Source organism: Ovis canadensis, chromosome 10, assembly GCF_042477335.2.
Source record: "Ovis canadensis isolate MfBH-ARS-UI-01 breed Bighorn chromosome 10, ARS-UI_OviCan_v2, whole genome shotgun sequence".
NCBI lineage: Eukaryota > Metazoa > Chordata > Mammalia > Artiodactyla > Bovidae > Ovis > Ovis canadensis.
The window spans coordinates 65,376,035-65,396,733 of NC_091254.1; the positions used below are offsets into that span (position 1 = coordinate 65,376,035).

Consider the following 20,699-nt stretch of genomic DNA (forward strand, 5'->3'; position numbering starts at 1 on the left):
ATCCTCTGTTGTCCCCTTCTGCTCCCACCTTAAACCTTTCCCAGCATCAGAGTCTTTTCAAATGAGTCCGTCTTTGCATCAGGCTAATCTTCAGTTTCACTTATTTATTCCTTAAACGTCTGGAGTTTATGTTGACTGAGGATCCTCCATTTGATGGTCAAAGTCTTTGGATAGTTTCCATTCTTGCCTTGTTGAAACTTTTCGTAGCTCCATTTGACCATATGACTCTTTCATCTTGAAACTCTCTCTTCCTTTCTTTTTTTGCCTGCACTGTGTATAGCATGTGGGATCTTAGTTCCCTGGCCAGGGATTGAACCCATGCCCTGTGCAGTGGAAGCACAGAATTTTAACCACTGGATGGCTAGGGAAGTCCTTTCTTCTGTTTACTTCTGCTTTTCCTCTGATTTCTCTGATTGCTTTTTTTTTTTTCCTTTTCTAAACTTTTAAAAATATTGGTGTCTGACTATGAATCCTCATTTGCTTTCCTAAGACGGCTCATTCATATCCTTAATTTCAGCTACTACTAATGTGTGCTTGATTTCCCCAAGCCATGTTTTAAGCTCAAACTTCCCATGACCTCCAAACCCAATTTACTATTAGCTGGGAATCTTGATAGGGATATCTCAAAGTTACCATCTTTAAAACAGTTTATCTTTCTGCTCCAGATTAATGTCTAGTCTGTGCGCTTTATTATAAGAGTATTGTCACCAGCTTCTAAAGTGGTTCTAATGATTCTCACCTGATAGTCCCTTATATCTATAAATTGTGCCTAATCAACTAGGTCCTTCAGCTGAAATGATTTCCAAGTGGAGTGTTAAGGTGCTGCCTGGCCTTCTGTTCCTGATTATAGTAAAATGTAAGAGAGAAAGTGAGGGTGGAATGATAAACATTAGGGGCCACAGGAATTGCTAGTTTTGAGAATTATCAGGCTTTTTATGTTATAAATCATGATTTTTTTCAGAAAAAATTGAGAAATTAATTTCAGCAAAGATCAAATTCAGAACACTGGTGGGAAAATAAGGTATTCTAAAAGTGAAGCTGAGAGAGTGTGGCTGTTAAATCCTTTAAGATCTTAGAAAGATCCCACATGGAGCCTTGGAAATCTATTCAGTCTAGCAGTAGGACTTCTAAGAAGCTTAAGGGGTGGTGTCCCTTAGTCATCTCAGCAGACTAAGATACGAAAGGGCTTCTCGTGTAAGGATTTGTGGTTGTGTGCTTTTGACTAATGGAGCGAAATCCAGTAAGATTCACAGAAGACATATAGTATTTTTGATGGAATTGTATTTGCAGGAACTTTACAGACTTAGAAAGGGACAAAAGGTTACAAAATACAGGGACATTTGATCCCCCAAACTTCTACAGTCGGGGAGCAGACTGAGAAAATTCCTATCTGCAAACATGAGCTACTTTCCAAGGAAAGGAAAAGATAATTTTTAAGGTGGAACAAAGTGTGCAGAGAGTGAAGCAAAAAACCATGAAGGAAATATTCCACAGCCTTGAATTCTAAGGAAGCACCACCAACCTATGCTTTGCAGGATTTCAGAATTTCTGTGGATCAGTGTGCCTTTCATTTTGGCACACATTAAACTAGAGAGTTTACTGGTTATCCTACACCTGTCCCACCATTGTGTGTTGGGTGTGTGGGGCAGTAACTTTGTTGCTTTAGTTTCCTGGCATTCAAGTTGAGAGAACTATATTCAAGGGCTGTTTTGAAGGAACTACACCTGAGGAGCCTCCTTTATACCTGGATCTGACTTGTATGATGAGATTCTGGACTCTGAGGTCACCTTATCAAAGGATGAGAATGTTTAGGTCCTTGAGAGAGAGTTGGTGTATTTGGATGTGAGAAGAACATGAATCTTGGGGCCAGAATGTGAGCTGTGTTATCAAATCCACAAGGTGGTCTCCGGTGATTCTCACCACCTGCTATTGATGGCCTTGTATAGTCCTTCCTACCTTAACTAGGGCTGACCTATGTAACCTAGACAGCATATTAAAAAGCAGAGACATTACCTTGCCCACAAAGGTCCATCTAGTCTAAGCTATGGTTTTTCCAGTAGTCATGTATGGATGTGAGAGTTGGACCATAAAGAAAGCTGAACACTGAAGAATTGATGCTTTTGAACTGTGGTGTTGGTGAAGACTCTTTGAGAGTCCCTTGGACTGCAAGGAGATCCAACCAGTCCATCCTAAAGGAAATCAGTCCTAAATATTCATTGGAAGGACTGATGCTGAAGCTGAAACTCCAATACTTTGGCCACCTGATGCGAAGAACTGACTCATTGGAAAAGATCCTGATGCTGGGAAAGATTGAAGGCAGGATGAGATGGGGATGACAGAGGATGAGATGGTTGGATGGCATCACCGACTTGATAGACATGAGTTTAAGTAAGCTCCAGGAGTTGGTGATTGACAGGGAAGCCTGGTGCATTGTAGTCCATGGCGTTGCAAAGAGTCAGAAATGACTGAGCAACTGAATTGAACTGATGTAACCTGATCTGAAGTATAAGAAGTTTGGTCATGAAAACCTACAGCTTCCGTCTTGCTTTCTCTGGGATCACTCGGTCATGCAGCTCTCTGGAGCTTTCCATTTGGTTAAGAGCTGAGGCTTCCTGCCAACAGCCAGCCTTGATTTACTGCCTTGTAAGTGGCTCCTTCAAGCCCCAGAAGGTCTTCAGTTTGTAGCCCCAGCTGACCTTATTGTCAACCTGATGACAGACCTCCAAGCCAGAACCATGCAAATTAGTGTTAGTCGCTCAGTTGTGTTGACTCTTTGTGACCCTGTGGACTGTAGCCCACCAGGTTCCTCTGTCCTTGCTGGGATTCTCCAGGCAAGAACACTGAAGTGGGTTGCCATGCTCTCCTCCAGGGGATCTTTCCAAGCCAGGGATGGAACCCATGTCTCTTGTGTCTCCTGCATAGGCAGGTGGATTCTTTACCTTTTGAACCATCAGGGAAGCAACTTAAGCCACCCCCAAATTCCTGACCTTCAGAAACTATGTGAAATCATAAATATCTGTGATTTTAAGCTGCTAAGTTTTAGGATAATCTGCCGTGAAGCAGTAGATAACCAACAGAGGTATTACACTGGACTCATAGAAACCTAGGAATCTTGGTAAATTTTTGTAGCTTCATCATCTTGCCTGCCTCAGGCTTCCCAGCTGGCTCAATGGGTTAGGAACCTTCGTGCAGTGCAGGAGATACAGGTTCAATTCCTGGTTCAGGAAGATCCGCTGCAGGAGGGCAGGGCAACCCACTCCAATATTCTTGCCTGGAGAACTCCATGGACAGAGGAGCCTATTGGGCTACAGTCTATAGCTTGCAAAGAGTCAGACAACTGAAGTGACTGAGTACGCCTCCTGCCTCAGTTGTTAGTGAGTACCATTCCTAATTCATTAATCTCCCATTTGCCTGGACTCCCTTCACCCGATGTCTGTTATGACTGCCCTTATAATTTAGGACTAAGGGGGTGGAAAAGGGATTGAAGAGAATATGAAAATCTTTAGGAAAATAACCTTTTCTGTTTATATACTGTCTGGTTTTATTCATGTCATAGAAAAATTTTAAACTAAGACGAGCTATTGCAGATTTTCAGGGATCATTTATTTGTTTCTATTTTTGTGAAGCTACTTTGGGTCCTCATAGGGTAGGAATTGCAGTTATTTAGTTCAGGCTTTTGACTTGAGATTTTTATGCAAGTTACACTGTGAGATATTTGCATGCATGATTGGGCTAGGGGAGAGCTGGGCTTCCCTCCCCTTGCAAGAGAGGTGTTTTCCTTGGTAATGGGTTGGATGTATGCTCAGTGGTTCAGTCATGCCTGTCTTTGTGGCCCCATGAACTATGGCCCACCAGGCTTCTCTGTCAATGAGGTTTACCAGGCAAGAATATGGAGTGGGTTGCCATGCTTTTCTCCAGGGGATCTTCCTAACCCAGGGATCGAACTCATCTCTCCTACATCTCCTGCAGTGGCAGGAAGATTTTTTACCACTGAGCCACCTGGGAAGCCTTTGGTGTAGTGGGTTACAGATTCACAACTCACTCATTTCACCGATGAAGTGAATGGGGCCAGAAAGATTGACTAAGGTTTCTGAAAGCCACACAGTTGGTGAGTGGCAGAGCTAACTTGTGCTGGCCACCAGTTCAATGAGATAAGATTCATTTTAGGCTTGCCCTTTGTTTTAACTTGCATTTATCTTTACTAGTTTCAAGGGAAAATGATTCCACTAAATAATGACTAAATCCTTCTCTTTTAATATGTTGAGCTGGGTGTGGCTTCTTGATGTTTCAACAGACATGAAAATTTTATTTAATAATTTTCTCTCTCCCCTTAGGCAACTCTCTGCCTAGGTCCTTTGAAATTACAAAAACTAAATTACCAGCGGGCTCAAGTCCAGCAAGCACAATGTAGGTTACAATTCTGATCTTCGTACAACCTGTTCCTGCTGCATAGGCCATTTGAGACTTTGTTCATAAAAAAAATTGTTTTTTAAAACGTGAGCATCACTGAACTGTTTAAAAGATTCTGCTTTTTAATGTAAAGGCTTTACTTAGAACCAGAATTTGATCATATTTATTATATGTTTTTTCTTTGTCTCCAACGAAATATAGTCCCTTTTGTTTTTAAGTGGTTTCTTTCTAAATATTTGGGTGGGTTTTGAGGTATGTGTGGCTTTATCTGTTTTTTACCACTCTGTCAACTGGATGAATGCTATTATGTTTTTATAAAATATGTGAAGAATTGTTTTGGCTGTCAGCTCAATGTGTTTACTTCCAATTTAACTTATTTTTTTTTATAACATTCAGAAGCAAATTGAATTTGTGGGAAGACTCCTAGTGAATTATTTTTCCTTTTTGAAGTGAGATTTACTTCTGTAGGGGCTTTCCTGTGTGACTCAGATAGTAAAGAATCTGCCTGCAATGCAGGAGACCTGGGTTTGATCCCTGGGTTGGGACGCTCCCCTGGAGAAGGGAATGGCTACCCACTCCAATATTCTTGTCTGGGGAATTCCATGGATAGAGGAGCCTGGCAGGCTACAGTTCATAGAGTCACAAAGAGTCAGACAAGACTGAGACACTAACACCCCCCCCCCCCACCCCCCCCAAATCATTTGTTCTTGTCTGCTTCTCTGAGGATCAGTTTTAGAACCATTAATTTGAATTGTTTGGTAATTAGATTGTATAGGTTTTAAAAGTTATGTGAATGTAATGTAATAATCACTTTTGCCCCCTTGGTATGTTGCCAATACATTACTATTAACAACCTTTCCCACCCCCCTGCCCTGGCCAAAGTCAGATTGAATGCCTTCCATTGAGCTGTTCAACTTTTGAATTAAGTTCCTTTAATCTTTGACCTCTTATTTAAAATGAATCATGGATTGCAGCCTTCAGCTAGGTCATTCACGCTGCCTTTTACTGATAATACACTAGAATAATTTCCTGCCATTACAAACAGGGTTGTTTTTTTTTTTTAATACTGTCCCTGAGTTCCCTAACAGCACTGCCTTCCTCTGCCATACGTTTGTTCCCCTTTCCCTAAATCCCCTCACTCTTCAAGAATCCAAGCTATTGAATTTAGCCTCTTCACTGTCCTCCATTCCCTGTCTATGATTCCCCCCTCCTCTGCCATCCTGGCCTGAGTTCCCAACATGGGAAAGAGTAACTGCCGGTCTCCACGTCGCAGCTCCTCTTGGGAGCTGCCTCCCTTACAGTTCCCTCATGACCACCTGTCAGGGAGGGCAGAGAGGTCTTAGGAGGCCAGTCTCTTGCTGCCTGAGAACCTAACAAATCCGAGGTGGAGAGTCCCATGGCCACAGCCCAAGTTCAACCCCATCAAGGGTTTTCTTTCCCGATGCGGAGTACAGACAGAAGCTCCAGCCAGTTCTGCTCGACCAGCGTGTGTCCCTGTTGTTAGTGTGGGTGTGGCCGTTGACGTGAACCAGAAGCCTGGGTCTGTGAATGGAGGATTTGAGTTTTGAAATTAGATAGGAGGGCCACCGAGATTTTCAGGTTGCGGAGGCAACTCCTGAGGCAGGTGCAGGGCGTGAGGAAGGACCACACCTCGACCCTGCGGCTCAGCCAATGAACACTAGGCTTCTCCCGGGTCCTAGAGTGCGGTTTCGCTGTCTGTCAAGAGCCGGCTCAGCAACCAAACCCAGACTCCAGGTGTGGTATTCCACAGTCGTTCTGTAATTTGTAATCATAGAAACAGAATGTTCCTCCTCTCCCTTCCTCCCTGCCAACAGTTTCTGGGTGGGTGAATGTCAGTAGCTGGAGTTATTTTTAAAGAGGAGTGGTGAAGCTTGTCGTGCAAAGCTGGGAAGAGGGCGTTTGTTTGCAGAGCAGACCTGACATCAAAGTGTAGGTTACTGCTCGGTGGCCAGGCACTTGTCCTCTAACAGGTAATGTTTAACGTGCCAGTCACAAAGATCACAGGAACGGCATATGCCTGGCATCAGAGAACACTGCCGTTTATGCTCCGGAAAACTGAAAGGCTGTACATGCCCACAGATTAGTATAATTTTTTTTTAAATACGTGAATGCATTGGCCTTTCTTCCTCCTTTTTTTTGCCAGCTATAATTGGACTTTGACGCTGGGAAGTTATATCATAAAAATTGGTAACCTTTGTCTGAGAGAGAGCTCAGCTAAGCAGTCACTTTCCACTTCTTTTCACAGGATAATATAAACGTTTTTTTGAAAGCTTGTGAACAGATTGGATTGAAAGAAGCCCAGCTTTTCCATCCTGGGGATCTACAGGATTTATCAAATCGAGTCACTGTCAAGTAAGTTTCACTGGTTTATTATATGTTGTTTTTATTTTTTAGGGCTTGTAGCTGGTGTGAATAATTTCTGAGAGTTCTTCTTACTGAAAAATCACCTCCTTGTCTTCCTCTGTTTGTATTCCAAAACAAACTATTTAAGAAATAGCTTTGTGAGTGTGAAGCTGTCTGTAATTGAGACCATGATATGTTATTATTTTAAATCTCTATATTAACTGAAATGGTAGTTTGTATTTTAATGCCTGTCTAACATGGTTGTGTTTGGTTGCTAATGGTGAGGAGGCTTATTATATTTATAAAGAAAATGGAGAGGTTATAGTCTAGTTTACAGAGTGAAAATAATTATTTGAAATTAAGACATAATTGCTAACATAAAAATGAGAGTGGGATAGTTAGAAAAGAGACAATATTTGGAAAGCAGCAGCGCCTGGGACCAACATGCAACACTGAAGAATTTTGTCAATTGTGTCTGATTTCTAAAAATGAACTTTTTTTCCCACTGTTTTAATAGTATGGATGAGAAAGTGAAAGTGGGGATGTGTGTGAAAACGTGTGCAGGTGTTTGTGTTGTGTTTTAGATGGAAAATGCTGTTTATGTGTGAGTATATGGTTTCAGGAATCTGGTTTTAAACTCTTGTAAGATTTTTTTCTTATAAATCTAAATTTGCTTTCAGTGAATCAGAATAAGCTTGTGTTACTAGATAAGTGTGACAGGAAAATGATTTAATTCTGTAATAATGACTTCCTCCTTATCGTGGCTCTTAAATCTCATTAGCATTTTTTCCAAGGGGAAAAACAAACACCTTTATTCTATCTATAGAAATCATAGAAATGGAAAAATTAGCTTTTACCAATTCAGAGTTGAGTTTGAATGGTTAGTAGCCCTGTTGTGAGAGCTTTAAAGTTATTAAAAAATTGTCTGCAAAATATTAAATATGACCAATTTTTTTTCCTAAAGAAGAATAACGCCATCTATAAGTATCTTTTATAGTATATATTGTCTCTTAGCAGTATAAGCTAAAAATCCGGGTAGGATTAATCTTTTAAAAGCAACCATATATTTTTTAAATGAACAGGCCATTTTGCATCTATGTGCTTCTAGTTCTGTTGAATAAGCATTTCTAAACGGCACAGCAGTAATGTACATAGCAGGGAAGTCTGTCAGGATTTCTCACTAACTCGAAGACTGTGGAGAGATCCTAAGTTTCATCGTCAAACTGGCACGTTTACTTCTGCAGTATTTGAGGTCTTGTTTAATTTCCGTGAACAATAACTATATAGATGAATTTATTTTTCCTAATCGCCTTTCTGTCATAACACCTATCAGATGGGCAGAGACATTTTTGATTCTGAAAGTGTTTTTCTTCCGTTGTTGCCGTCCATGAAGAAGAAATGTCTTTCCCTCTCAAAATCATACTGTTTTGAACCTCTGTAGCCAATGTTCAAGTAGGCTGTGGGACTAAGTCAAACATGTTTGTTGGCTTCTAATTTCAAAAGTGCCCTGAGCAAGACTTGCCTGCAGCCTGTCTCATGAGACGCCACCTCTAAAGTGTTAAGGCAAAATCAGTATCTGGGCTCAGCCTTCAGTGAAATTAAATTACTGACAAACTGAAACCGAGAGGTCACATAGTTACAGCCGTAGTAGGAAGTATGCAGCACAACTTGTTTCAGTGGAAACTGCAAGTCCATAAAAGCAAGAGGTGTCCAAGGAGTCCTAGCGAGAAGGCCTATGTGGGGAGCTCGACTTCGAATTAGGAGCATCGCCCCTGACAGTGCCGTGCTATTGGACCGAAGAGCACAAGGGTCAACCACGGGGCTGCTGCAAAGGAAGCGAAGGGTGGAGACCTGAGAAAGCTGGCGAATGGCTCATCTAAACGTGTTGGTCAGAGCTCCTATGCCCTGAGATAGCATTTGTATAAAAGGAAGCATGTGTGTAGGAAAGCAAATAATTCCTTACGAAACAGTAATTAATGTGTTTCTCTTTAGTTTCAGTTCTTATGTAACGTGGCAGCTTCTGTAAGTCAAAGATCTTGTCCTATACTGACTGTAGATTAAAGGACTTGGTGTTGGTTAGACTAGTGGTGCTCAACTGGGGGCATTTTTGCTCCCCAGGGGACGTTTGATGACGTTTGGGCTTCCCTGATGGTTCACATGGTAAAGAAGCCGCCTGCAGTGCAGGAGACCTGGGTTCGATCCCAGGTTTGGGAAGATCCCCTGGAAGGGGGCATGGCAACCCAATTTAGGATTCTTGTCTGGAGAATCCCATGGACAGAGGAGCCTGGTGGGCTATAGTCCATAAGGTAACAAAGAGTAGGACACGACTGAACGACTAAGCATGGCACAGGGGATACTTCTGGTTGTTATAGCTGTGAGGGGGGTGCTACTGCCACCTAGGGGGTCAGAGATACTGCTAAATACCCTTTAGTTAACAAGACAGGCCCCATAACAAAGAATTTCTGATCCCAAATATCAGTAGTGCTGAGGTTGAGAGGCCCTGATTTAGAATTTGTAGATTTCTACTCTGCCAGTAAGGTAATTGTATGGCAGGAAGGATAAACTTTCAATTCAGCTGAAATATTACTTTACTTATGAATATAATGACAGGTATTTCTGTGTTAGTACGTTTGTTTATTTAAAGGAAAGGTTTGTTGAAATTGGACCATGCAGTACTTGGACATTATCTTGCTCTTCTGCATACATTAAAATTAACAAAAATGTGGCAAACTATTTATTATTTTAAATGCTCTATCAAAATTCAACCCCTAAGATACTGCATTCACAGTTCACAGACCTGTTGTCGGTCTTGCTGCAAGTATAATCTAAGATACATGTTTGCAGGACATACTGAGAGCAGATAGGAAAGGACAGTCCATACCTACATGTTGGCAAAGGTGAGAGTTTTTTTTTGTGTTAGTGGACAATAGTGATTAACAGCATAGATGATGTACAGAGCCTAGGAGAGTTGTGTGTAGTAAGAATGAGTGGCAGGAACAGAAGCAATTGAAGACTCATTGCTGTTAAATAACTTCACTTCAATAATCTGAACCTAACTACAAATCTTATTTTCCCATAATTTGAGATTTAGTGTTTAATTTGTAATAATTCTCACTAGTCAAACAAGCTAGGGTACTCTATATTTCTTTAATCATACTCATTAATTTTTGAATTGAATTATCTTATTTGAAGGAAGTAATAGTTTGAATTTTCCAAATATGTTTGAATTACTCCACTTATTTTGGGGCAACATATATGCAAAAGTCAGTTGATACTTTTAATTTTGACGTTACTGACTTGGATGGATAGGGTCTGTCTTCACTTCTTTTTCTCCCCAAAAGTATTGTAGGCAAACTGATGACTTATCCGTGATGGTAGATGGAGGTTGAACCTATCCTAGCTGATATGTGTAGTGAGGCCATGAAATTTAGCTTCTCCACCAATGATTAACTGCGTTGTGTTGTTAACCATTTCCAAGCTATCCATACTGAGCTTAGAAACACACATAATCTGCAGAGAAGAGAGGGTATGACCCCCACAGAGCCATCTCTGCACACTTTCTATAAAAGGCCTCCTGAAGGGCAAGCACAGTGACAGGAGGCATGCCACACACACTGGAGAGTGCCTACAGCAGATGCCGTGGGCTGTGTGGTAGCATCTGGACATTAAGAGCCAAAGAGAGATCACTCGTTGTGGAAAGCACCTCAGCACCGTAGCCCCGACGTCCTAGATTGTAGGAGCTGAAGCTGTCAGAAAGGTAGGGTTGAACATTAAAGGTTTTAATTTTGTGTCTAGCAGTTTGACTCCAACTATGTCCTGTATCTAAACCATTGGTCTAACCAAATTCCATATTGAAATTTTTAAAACTGAGAATTGGAACAGATTATAAATGTTTTTTTTTTTCCTTTCTGCCCCCCTTACCATTCCAACCCAGTTTTTCACACTTCCTTAGATACATTCTGTTCATAATACAGTTAGAAGATGGCGAAGCTTTGGAACATAATATTTTAGTCATGCAAAAAAAAAAAGTATATTTTGGTATGCACTCTTATTTAGGACATTGATATGTTAGGTCTAAAATGTGACTTGAAATGTTACTGAGTTTTTTTTTTTTTTTTTTGAAGACCTGTTTATCAAGTGGAGGGTGGAGAAATCAAGAATCTGTTATTTTTACATGTGCTAGTTGCCAAAGGAACAGTAGCTGGAAGCAAGATTAGTGTTAGCATATTTCCCTTGTGAAAATAGAGGAGGCTCAGAATGATATTTTAGGGATTTAACTGTTCTCTAAAGCTTCAAAAGGGTGCTTGATTTTGCAGCAATACTATAAAGTCATGTCTTAGGAATCAAGTTCCCAGATGTCTCTCTTTTATAGTCTGCCAAATTGGACTTGAGATGAATGTGTATGTGTATTTATTTAAAGTTTTTATTCATGTAAGTAAAAATATACCTACTTTGAATTGTAAAATTCTCAACTTTTTCTGATTTAAACCTGGTTTTACTACTTTTCCGGGGCTGTGTCTTTCAAATGAGTGTCTCAATATCTTAATCTATTAAAAAAAAAAAAGAAACAAAAAGGAAAAAAGCAACCTTAATGGTATCCAAACTTGGATCTGTAACTTGAGCATGGAGACTTCCACCTGTCGATTCATGTCACTATTTAAAAATGTTCCCTCTCTTCCTACCAAGTAGTTAGAATAAAACAGAAAGGAAGTTTACTGCAGTGTACACATCTCTATCCCATTCATTCTCTGGTGTTAGGTAGTTTCTGAAAGGGGGACATTGATTCTTTTGTATTGCCAATGTCCTGTTTAAGGCTAGCAGCAAAAATACATAGTCACATTTTCAAATGATCTTTGATTGCAAAGTTTGAATATCTAATATTCTGTTTAGTCACAGAGACGATGCTGGAATATGAGTTGCAGGGGCAAATGGTAGAATAACGGAAGTTTTATCTGTTATTTGTTTCTTTCCATTTCTGGTTCTTAATTTATTCCTTTGATAGATCAACATATCTTCTGGATTTCAACTCTCCTCCCTCAGCTCCTCACTCCCTCAAATCCAGAAAGCCATGGAGCTTGATTCTGTCTTGGCTTGCTGTATGAGACTTCATGTTGTAGAATTTTATGGCTAGGATCTTTATCTTCAAAAGTAACCCATCCTAAATTCATGGCTCCAAAGAATCTCACTTGGTAGCTCATCTTGATTAGCAGTTGTCTTGAGTCAGTTCATGGGAGGATGGTCAAATTTGCTTCCACAATCAGATCACATTTGTTTTATAACCTGGTCCTCCAAAGGGTTAGACCAAAGATATATTTTTGTTGAAGAGATTCTTCTTTCACCTAATTATCTGTAGGACTGCCTGTATAGAATTAATCAAATGTTTACAGCAACATGCACTGTAATATCTGTAGTCCTGTCAGTCATTTTTGAAAATGAGAGCTTCACCAGTCACTAGAAATGTTAAGTGCGTGTTTCCCCCAGTTTTCATGCTATAACCTGGTCTGATTTAACTGATGATTGGAGTGAAGTATGTACATGAAAGGTACGTGTGCTTACACACTTTCTGGAGCTACAGAGGAGAAAGTAGCAGTTACTCCAGTAAGGGGAAATTTTGGTTTCATTCTCTTGCCAGTCCTACAACAAGCATTGATTCAGTATCTTCTCTGTGGCTGGTACTTGTGTGCATGCTCAGTTGCTCAGTCCTGTCTGAGTCTTTGTGGCTCCATGGGCTGTAGCCCGCCAGGCTCCTCTGTCCATGGGAGTCTCTAGGCAAGAATACTGGAGCAGGTTACCGTGCCTTCCTCCAGGGAACCTTCCGACCCAGGGATCGAACCTGCATCTCCTACGTCTCCTACATTGCAGGTGCATTCTTTACCCACTGAGTCACCTGAGAAGCCTGGCCGGTACTTATACAGACATAAATAAAGTGGAGACATGCCCTTAGAGGGGTTCACATTATAAGCAAGGGAATGTCCTCATGAGTTCAGTTAGAATACATTGTGTTGAATGCACAGGGCTCCCTGGAACTATAGAGATGAATAGTTATTTCCACTTTTCAATCAAGAAACACATCTCATTGAAGCTGATGTTGATTTCTAATCTGGGCTTTCAAAGTATTTTTTGTTTTTACCTAGATCTAGTTTTCCTTAGACTTGAGACTATTTGAGGGCAGAGATAATGCCTTACTTACTCCCTTTAATCTCCTTAGTTCCTTCAGGTTCTTATTTGAATGCTTAATGCTTATTTGAGAATCAGATTTTAATTATGGACACGTCCTGGAAATCTTAAAACCAGGCTTTGATGATGAGAACTGAATTGTCCTTAGCTAAGTCTTCCTCATCTTTCAAAATTGCAAAGCAGATCTGGCAAAGCCGTCACTAAACTTTTGAGATGAATTACCTTTTATTTATCATTCCAGAATATTACAACATAATTTCAAACTTATATAGTTTAAAAGAAGTATATGTATTTCCTCTCAGTTGTGTGAGTAAAACCACAATTGGGATTTTGGACCATGTGCTTTCCAAAGTATTTGGTGGAATTTTAATTCTTATGCTGATGTCAAATGATAAATACTAATATTGTTTTTTCTGACATTTGAGAGCTGTTCCATGCTTATATTTATATGAAGGTTTAGAAACATTTTAATGTTTTCATATCATCACCACTCTAAATGCGTGCTTAAGACTTGGTGGAAAAAGATAATGGTTACATAGGTAGTTTTGATATCTTATGGAAGTTCAAGGGTCAGGAATAGAAATTTTTAAAAGCAGAAATCAATAGTGGAGGTAACTTATGAGAAGTCATTGAAGTTAATTTAATGAGAAGCTTTACCACCGAGTTTGCAATAAACCTTGTTTCTTCCAAAGTCAAGCTATCTGCCTTGGTACCTCTTACCTTTGCCTAGCATTTAACGTCAAGGCCAATGTGAAAAACGTCACAAATTACCTTTGACTCTGGCATAAGAAAAAACCATCTGAAGAATAGGAGCACACAGAAACATGAAGATTTCTTGGCAGTTCATTTGAATTGTTTCTAATATACCCCAGGCTGAGTTTCTTTCTTACCCCGGAAGGAACAGAAGTTCAGTTGATGTGCATCAGTTCTCATGAATAGATAATCATCTTAGACAAAAGCAGGAATTTAGGTGCCTGCCATGGTTTTAATCCCATCCCATTCAGTCACCAGGGCTTCCCTGGTGGCTCAGATGGTAAAGAATCCACCTGCAGGGCGGGAGACCTGGGTTTGATCCCTGGGTTGGGAAGATCCCCTGGAGGAGGGCATGGGAACCTGCTCCAGTATTCTTGCCTGGAGAACCCCCATGGAGAGAGGAGCCTGGCGGGCTGCAGTCCTTGGGGTTGCAAAGAGTCAGATGCGACTAAGCACACAGCACATTTAGTCACCTGGTGGCTGAATGACCTTAGACAGGTTACTTTTCCTCCCTGTGATCACTTTGCTTCTTAGTGAACAAGACAAATGAAATTGCTAACATCCTGGAGCTTACCAAATAATACTGTTTGGGGAATAGTCCTATCCCGCAAGGACACTGTAGTGATTTTCATAAATCACGTATGTAAAGTGTACAGTGCTTCACACATAGTAGTAGTCAGTAAACGGTATTGAATTATCAATTGTGATCATTTTCATAATTCGGATTCTTGATCCGATGAAGATATGTGTGCCTTGTAAAAGAACATAGAGGGAAAAATCTGGTCTTCAGGTACTTAAATTGTGATGACTAGCTGTAGGTTCTTTGCTTTTTTAATGAGAGTTTTGGCCATTTTAGACTTTTCTTTCAATTAGTAGATGTTAAAACAGATGTTTTTCTGACATTTATGTTTAGTCAACTTTGTACAGTCTGTTTTGTTAGAATAGCAAAGCTGGAAAGCAGAGAACAATATATCTAAGTTATTTATTCTTGCTCCTGTTTATATGGAATCGACATAATTTTATTAACTTTCTGAGACTTCAAAAAGTTTTCTGTGTATATTTTGAAATATTAAAATGTCTTAGTTTGATTTGGATTTTTCTTAAAAAGTTTGTGTTTTCATATTTAAACAAAAAAATGATAAAACCACAAGCTGTCTATAACACAAATCCAAGTCCAAAATTTTACTTTATTTACCAGTTTAATTTTTTCATCCCATTTTTCCTTTTTTTCTGTGAAAATTATGTTTTGGTCATTGGGAGAAGAGAGGTGGTTATCGTTTGGATAGGCAAGATCAGATGCTATTCTCTAAAAGAGATTTTGTGTAAATCTCTTTAATTCTCTAAATTTTTAAAATTCTTTAATTCTCTAAAATTTTGTTGGGTTTATGAAATTCTTAGGGGGGAAGATAAGTGTTTATACTGTTTACAGAACTCAAATGCACACTGCAGTCATGTTTTCACTCAGAAATCTTGGTTGCTCCTTTTCGGCCTCTCCCATCTGTCCATGAAAAGGCTACTGTACTAATAGCTAAAGGTCTTGATTATATTATCTAAAATATTTATAGTTTTAACCTGGGCACAAAAAAGTCATAAATAGCAATAGCCACTATTTGTGAGGTCATGAAGTAAAGTGAAGTCACTTAGTCGTGTCTGACTCTTTGCAACCCCATGGACTGTAGCCTGCCAGGCTCCTCTGTCCATGGAATTCTCCAGGCCAGAATACTGGAATGGGTTGCCTATCCCTTCTCCGGTGTATCTTCCCAACCCAGGAATCGAACTGGGGTCTGCTGTTTTGCAGGTGGATTCTTTACCAACTGAGCTATCAGGAAAGCCCCGTGAGGTTAAACCTTGGTTACTATTTACTCCCAGTCGTACATGGTGAAATGTGTCAAGAAAGTAGGAAGTATACCTTTATGCTGAGGCTTTAACATAAATGTTATAACTTGATTTTTTTTAAAATGAAGACTGTTGCTATCAAATGTTGAATGGGTATAAAAGTTGTATATTGACCACTTACTGGTTATTTTAAAGAGTTTAGGTAAATGGAGTAGTTACATTTTAGGGGTAATTGCCCTGGTATAATTTGTCATGCTGAGCAGACATCCCAGGTGGGATTGGCTTCTGATGGACTGTATTTCCGTTTTTCAGAGATACACCTTCTGAGGATCCCTACTGAACTGGGAGGCAGGGTGATGGTCACTTTCTCTTAAGAGCTTAATAGCATCGCTTTAGACACTATTGACCAAATATTTGCAGTAAACTTAACATGTTCCAAAACTGTTGCTGTTGTTATTCAGTTGCTCAACTATGTCTGACTCTGAGACTCCATGGACTGCCCCAGGCTTCCCTGCCTTCCCATGCCAGGCTTCCCTGTTTTTCACTGTATCCCAGTTTGCTCAAACTCATGTCCATTGAGTCATTGATGCCATCCAACCATCTTATTCTCTGTCGACCCATTCTCCTCCTGCCCTCAATCTGTCCTTTCCAGTAAGTTGGGTCTTAACATCAGGTGGCCAAAGTATTGGAGCTTCAGCATCAGCATCAGTCCTCCCAGTGAATATTTAGGGTCGATTTCCTTTAGGATTGATTGGCTTGGTCTCCTTGCAGTCCAGGGGACTCTCAAGAGTCTTCTTCAGCACCACACTTCAAAGGCATCAGTTCTTTGGCTCTCAGCCTTCTTTATGGTCCAACTCTCACACCTGTCCATGACTACTGGAAAAACCATAGCTTTAACTTTGCTGACAAAGTGGTGTCTCTGCTTTTTAGCGTTCCATCCATGTTTATCATAGCTTTTCTTCCAAGGAGCAATTGTCTTTTAATTTCATGGCTGCAGTCACTGTCCGCAGTGATTTTGGAGCCCAAGAAAATAAAGACTGTCACTGTTTCCATTTTTTCCCTATTTGCCATAAAGTGTTACTGAGAAACCTTTAAGGAAACAGCACACACCTGCTGTGTAAATTTAAGTGCACCTGCCACTTTCAATGCATATGATAGTGTAATAATATTCCATTCAAAGAGAAGTAGATTAAAAACATAGTTTGAATGAACACACTTCAGGTAAACCAGTTTTTCTTAAGTTAAAAATGGAAAAAGTGGGAGATCTTGGTGGCCTGGGAAAAGCAGCTGCTTTGAATTAGCTCTGTTTGCATCAGCCACCATTAGTTTAATAAGGGTTTGTGCTGTGTATTTTGAGCAATTTGGGGAGAAATCTCTAAATATCAAGTATCCCTGTTATTACATTTCACCATTTCATTGCTTTATAATAATGTTGATGGCTGCTAGACTTTGCAATGCTTTTATTCTGTACTTTTTATTACATTTATTGAGATGTGGAAATAATCTTCAAGAGAATCTTTGTCTGGGTAGACAGTTTGGTTGACATGCTACTAGACTTCTTTTGACTGAATATTGAGAAGAAGAATTCTCTATTAGGTGGGTAGCTTTAGTTTGTGTATAATGTGTATTCATCTCAAAAGTGTACGACAGAGCACACATGTACACACACACTAAGAACATATGTGAACATTTGTAAAAGGCTTTGAAGAGTGAGGCACCAGACCATGAGGGTCCCTAGACCCTTGCTTATTTTGGTGAAGAATTCATTTCATCAGAAGGGCTTGGTCCCTGTCTTGGAGGAGAAATAGGAATAGTGGGATTAAATATAGGTGTCCAATGGCGTTTCCATTGTCATGCCAACCCCAGATTAAAAAATAGAACTCTATGTCCTTTCTTATATTTTCCATTCTCTTTCATTCTGCTTATCAGAAAGAGGCATGGGGGAAACATTCCGTTAAAGAATGACACCCATTGATGTAAGCCTTGAATCAGACTTGTCTGCTGCTGGGTAGCTAGAAGTGCCATCCTGATGGGCTGAAGGTGGTGGGTGGGCAGGTGTATGGGGCTTAGCCTAGGGGTATCGAGGCCTCATCTGTATGCCTTGTATCTGTGGCTTGTCAGCAGCATCCATTGGCTATTTAATAGGCACTGTGTATGAACCCTGAGTCCTGGCTGGCTAGAAGAGAAGCAAGACCTACTACCTCATTCTTAGAACCATAAATGGGGACGATGACAAAAGCCTCATTCAGTCTTAACGTTTGCTTTTGTGTCTTAAGGAGCATTGCAATGATCTACAGTGTACAACTCTGAGGGAACAATGGATTTGGACTGATGAATATCACCTAAGTGGGAGTATCACTCTACTAGAGTATCCAGAATATTTCCAGATTACTCCATTAGGTCTAGGTTTAGACATACTGGAGGATGATATCTGTCTGTCAGGTGTTTTACATTAGTTATTTCTAACCTAGTAACAGCTTAGCCAGCTATTTCCATTTTGCTTCAGGTACATGAAATGAAGAGTCAGAAGAGTAAGTTGGTTAGCTTGTCCTGGACATATAACAGAGCTAGGATTTAAATTCAGGGGGTGTCTTAGCCTACAATGCTTGGACTGCTTCCTCTCTATTGTTGAAACAGACTTCAACAGCCTTTAAAAACTTACTGATATTCTTTCTAGTGTTATGGGACTGGAATTGAGTTGCTGTTTAACCAGGGGGGCTATACCCCAGATGGATTTGTGTGTATGATTGATATTATCTTGTTTGATACATGGCAAATATATTTATAATTTAAAAATTTCCCCAAGTTTGTAATTAAGTAACTTCAAATAAATATATTGCTATATGCCATCAAATCTAAAATCAGTGATATTTAGGAATTCATATAATTTAGGAATGTTGAATGGACTCATGTGTGCTTTAGAAAAGAAGAAATATGCTACATGTATGGTCTTTACACCCTGGCTAGTAGAGAAATAATGGAGTATTTGAATTTTATTGATAGGTACACATAAATGCCTTTATAGGCTTTATGATTGTCACACAGGTGGTAGTTGTTCAGTCGCTCAGTCGTGTCCGACTCTTGTGACCCCATGGACTGCAGCACGCCAGGTTTCCATGTCCTTCACTGTCTTCCAAATTCTGCTCAAACTCATGTCCATTGAGTCAGTGATGTTATCTAACCATCTCATCTTGTGTTGCCCTCTTCTCCTCAATCTTTCCCAGCATCACGGTGTTTTCCAGTGAATTAATTCTTTGCATCAGGTGGCCAAAGTTTTGGAGTTTCAGTTTCATCATCAGTCTCCTCCCAGTGAATATTCAGGGTTGATTTCCTTTAGGATTGATTGGTTTGATCTCCTTGCAGTCCAAGGGACTCTCAAGAGTCTTCTCCAGCACATAATTCAAAAGCATCAATTCTTGGGCACTCAGCCTTCTTTATGGTCCAGCTCTCACATCCATACATGACTACTTGAAAAACCATTGATTTGACAAAGTGATGGCTTTGCTTTTATAATATACTTTCTAGGTTTGTCCTAGCTTTCCTTCCAAGGACACGAATAGTTATAAATGTTCAATTGTATTTGCCGTGGTAGTGGAACATTCTTGTCAAAGATTGTGGATTGTAGAACCTTACTAATCTCAATTGCTTGGGATCATACTACCACACTTTGACCTTTATAGCAGTGGCATGAGGCCTATCTTTAAAATACAACTGGCAGGAAATTATTATAAATAGTGGTGGATTCATGTCAATGTATGGCAAAACCAATACAGTATTGTAAAGTAAAATAAAGTAAAAACAAAATTAAAAGAAAATTATTTATTCACCAGTTTTTGATACTTCATTTTACTTGTTCAAACCAAACTAAGCCACAACTCCCTCATCCAAACATCTTTGGCTGGGAATAAGTGCTTATAAATTATTTATATATGTGTGTGTGTATATATATATGTGTGTGTGTATGTGTGTGTGCTTGTTTACATATACATTTTTTATTAGAGCTTAGGTCATTTTATATTAAATCTCATACAAAACCTTAGTGATAATTGAAACTCTTGTTTGAAAGCTCAAACTGTAAGCAAAAAAGATCAACCACAGTCATATTACCTAGCTTACTGAATTAAAGAAGAATTACTTGAGTACATTGCCAAAAGTCATGCTATCAGTGTGGTGATTGGAGGGTTTGAAACAGGTGGTAGACAGAGCACCAAGTGTTACAATAAATAGCACAGGCTAATTCCAGTAAGATGAAACTCCTGGAGGATCAGATAGTGACTCAAAAAAGTAAAGTCCAAGAGATGACTCAAGCACCGAGACACTTTCAGAATTCCTTTACTAAGACTTACAACAAATGGAGGGGTCACTTCTTATACCAAGTCATTAGAAGTTATTTGTTGCTAGTTGTTGAATGTAAACCTTTCATTCATAAGGAGAAATATTTATTAAACTTTTATATTGTGATGTTTTAGAGGGCCAAAGATAGATGAAAGTCATAGTAACCCGAGATAGAGATACAGGAGTAGAATGAAAACAAGGATACATTTCCTTTTTTTAAAAAATATTTATTTTATTTGAAGGATAATTGCTTTACAGTATTGTGTTGGTATCTGCCAAACATCAGTATGAATCAGCCATAGGTTTACCCATGTCCCCTCCCTCTTGAACATCCCTCCCACCCTCTAGGTTGTTAGTGAGCTCTGGTTTGAGTTCCCTGAATCATACAGCAAATTCCAGTTAGCTGTCTGTTTTACATATGGTAATATAGGAGTATTTCCTTTTAAATAACTAGTGGAATGAGTTAGTTGCAATAATAGAAAGCACTTGTTTTAAGACTACTGACTATGTGAAAGGAGATAAAGTACTGCTTTATAAGAGAGGGAGTGGAGGAGAGTGGAAAGAAAATAGCACCTGAATGCTTGGCTTAATGCCTTGTGTATAAAGAGTCATTGCCTGAGTTTACAGAATGAAATCTGAGAGGTTTGGTGGCTCATTCGAGGTCACATCCTTAGCACGAGTAGGAAACTTCATTAGGATTCAAACCCAGAATTGTAATAATTCTACCTCTAAATGTTGGAGAAGGAAATGGCAACCCACTCCAGTATTCTTGCCTGGGAAATCTCATGAACAGAGGAGCCTGATGGGCTACAGTCCATGGGGTC

The 20,699-nt window shown here is 39.7% G+C and overlaps 1 protein-coding gene across 50 annotated transcripts in view; it reads left to right on the plus strand.

Annotated features, from left to right (window-relative positions):
• LMO7 (LIM domain 7) overlaps positions 1 to 20,699 on the plus strand; it is a 219,173-nt gene that overhangs the window by 108,797 nt on the left and 89,677 nt on the right. For 32 of the 50 annotated variants that reach the window (XM_069601802.1, XM_069601804.1, XM_069601826.1 and 29 more), the window contains one exon: positions 6,677 to 6,783. Coding sequence is in view for 34 of the 50 variants with exons in the window: in XM_069601826.1 (XP_069457927.1) it covers positions 6,677 to 6,783 (107 nt within the window). In the remaining 16 variants the exon portion in view is untranslated. The other 18 variants (XM_069601805.1, XM_069601808.1, XM_069601813.1 and 15 more) reach the window with 9 other exon arrangements.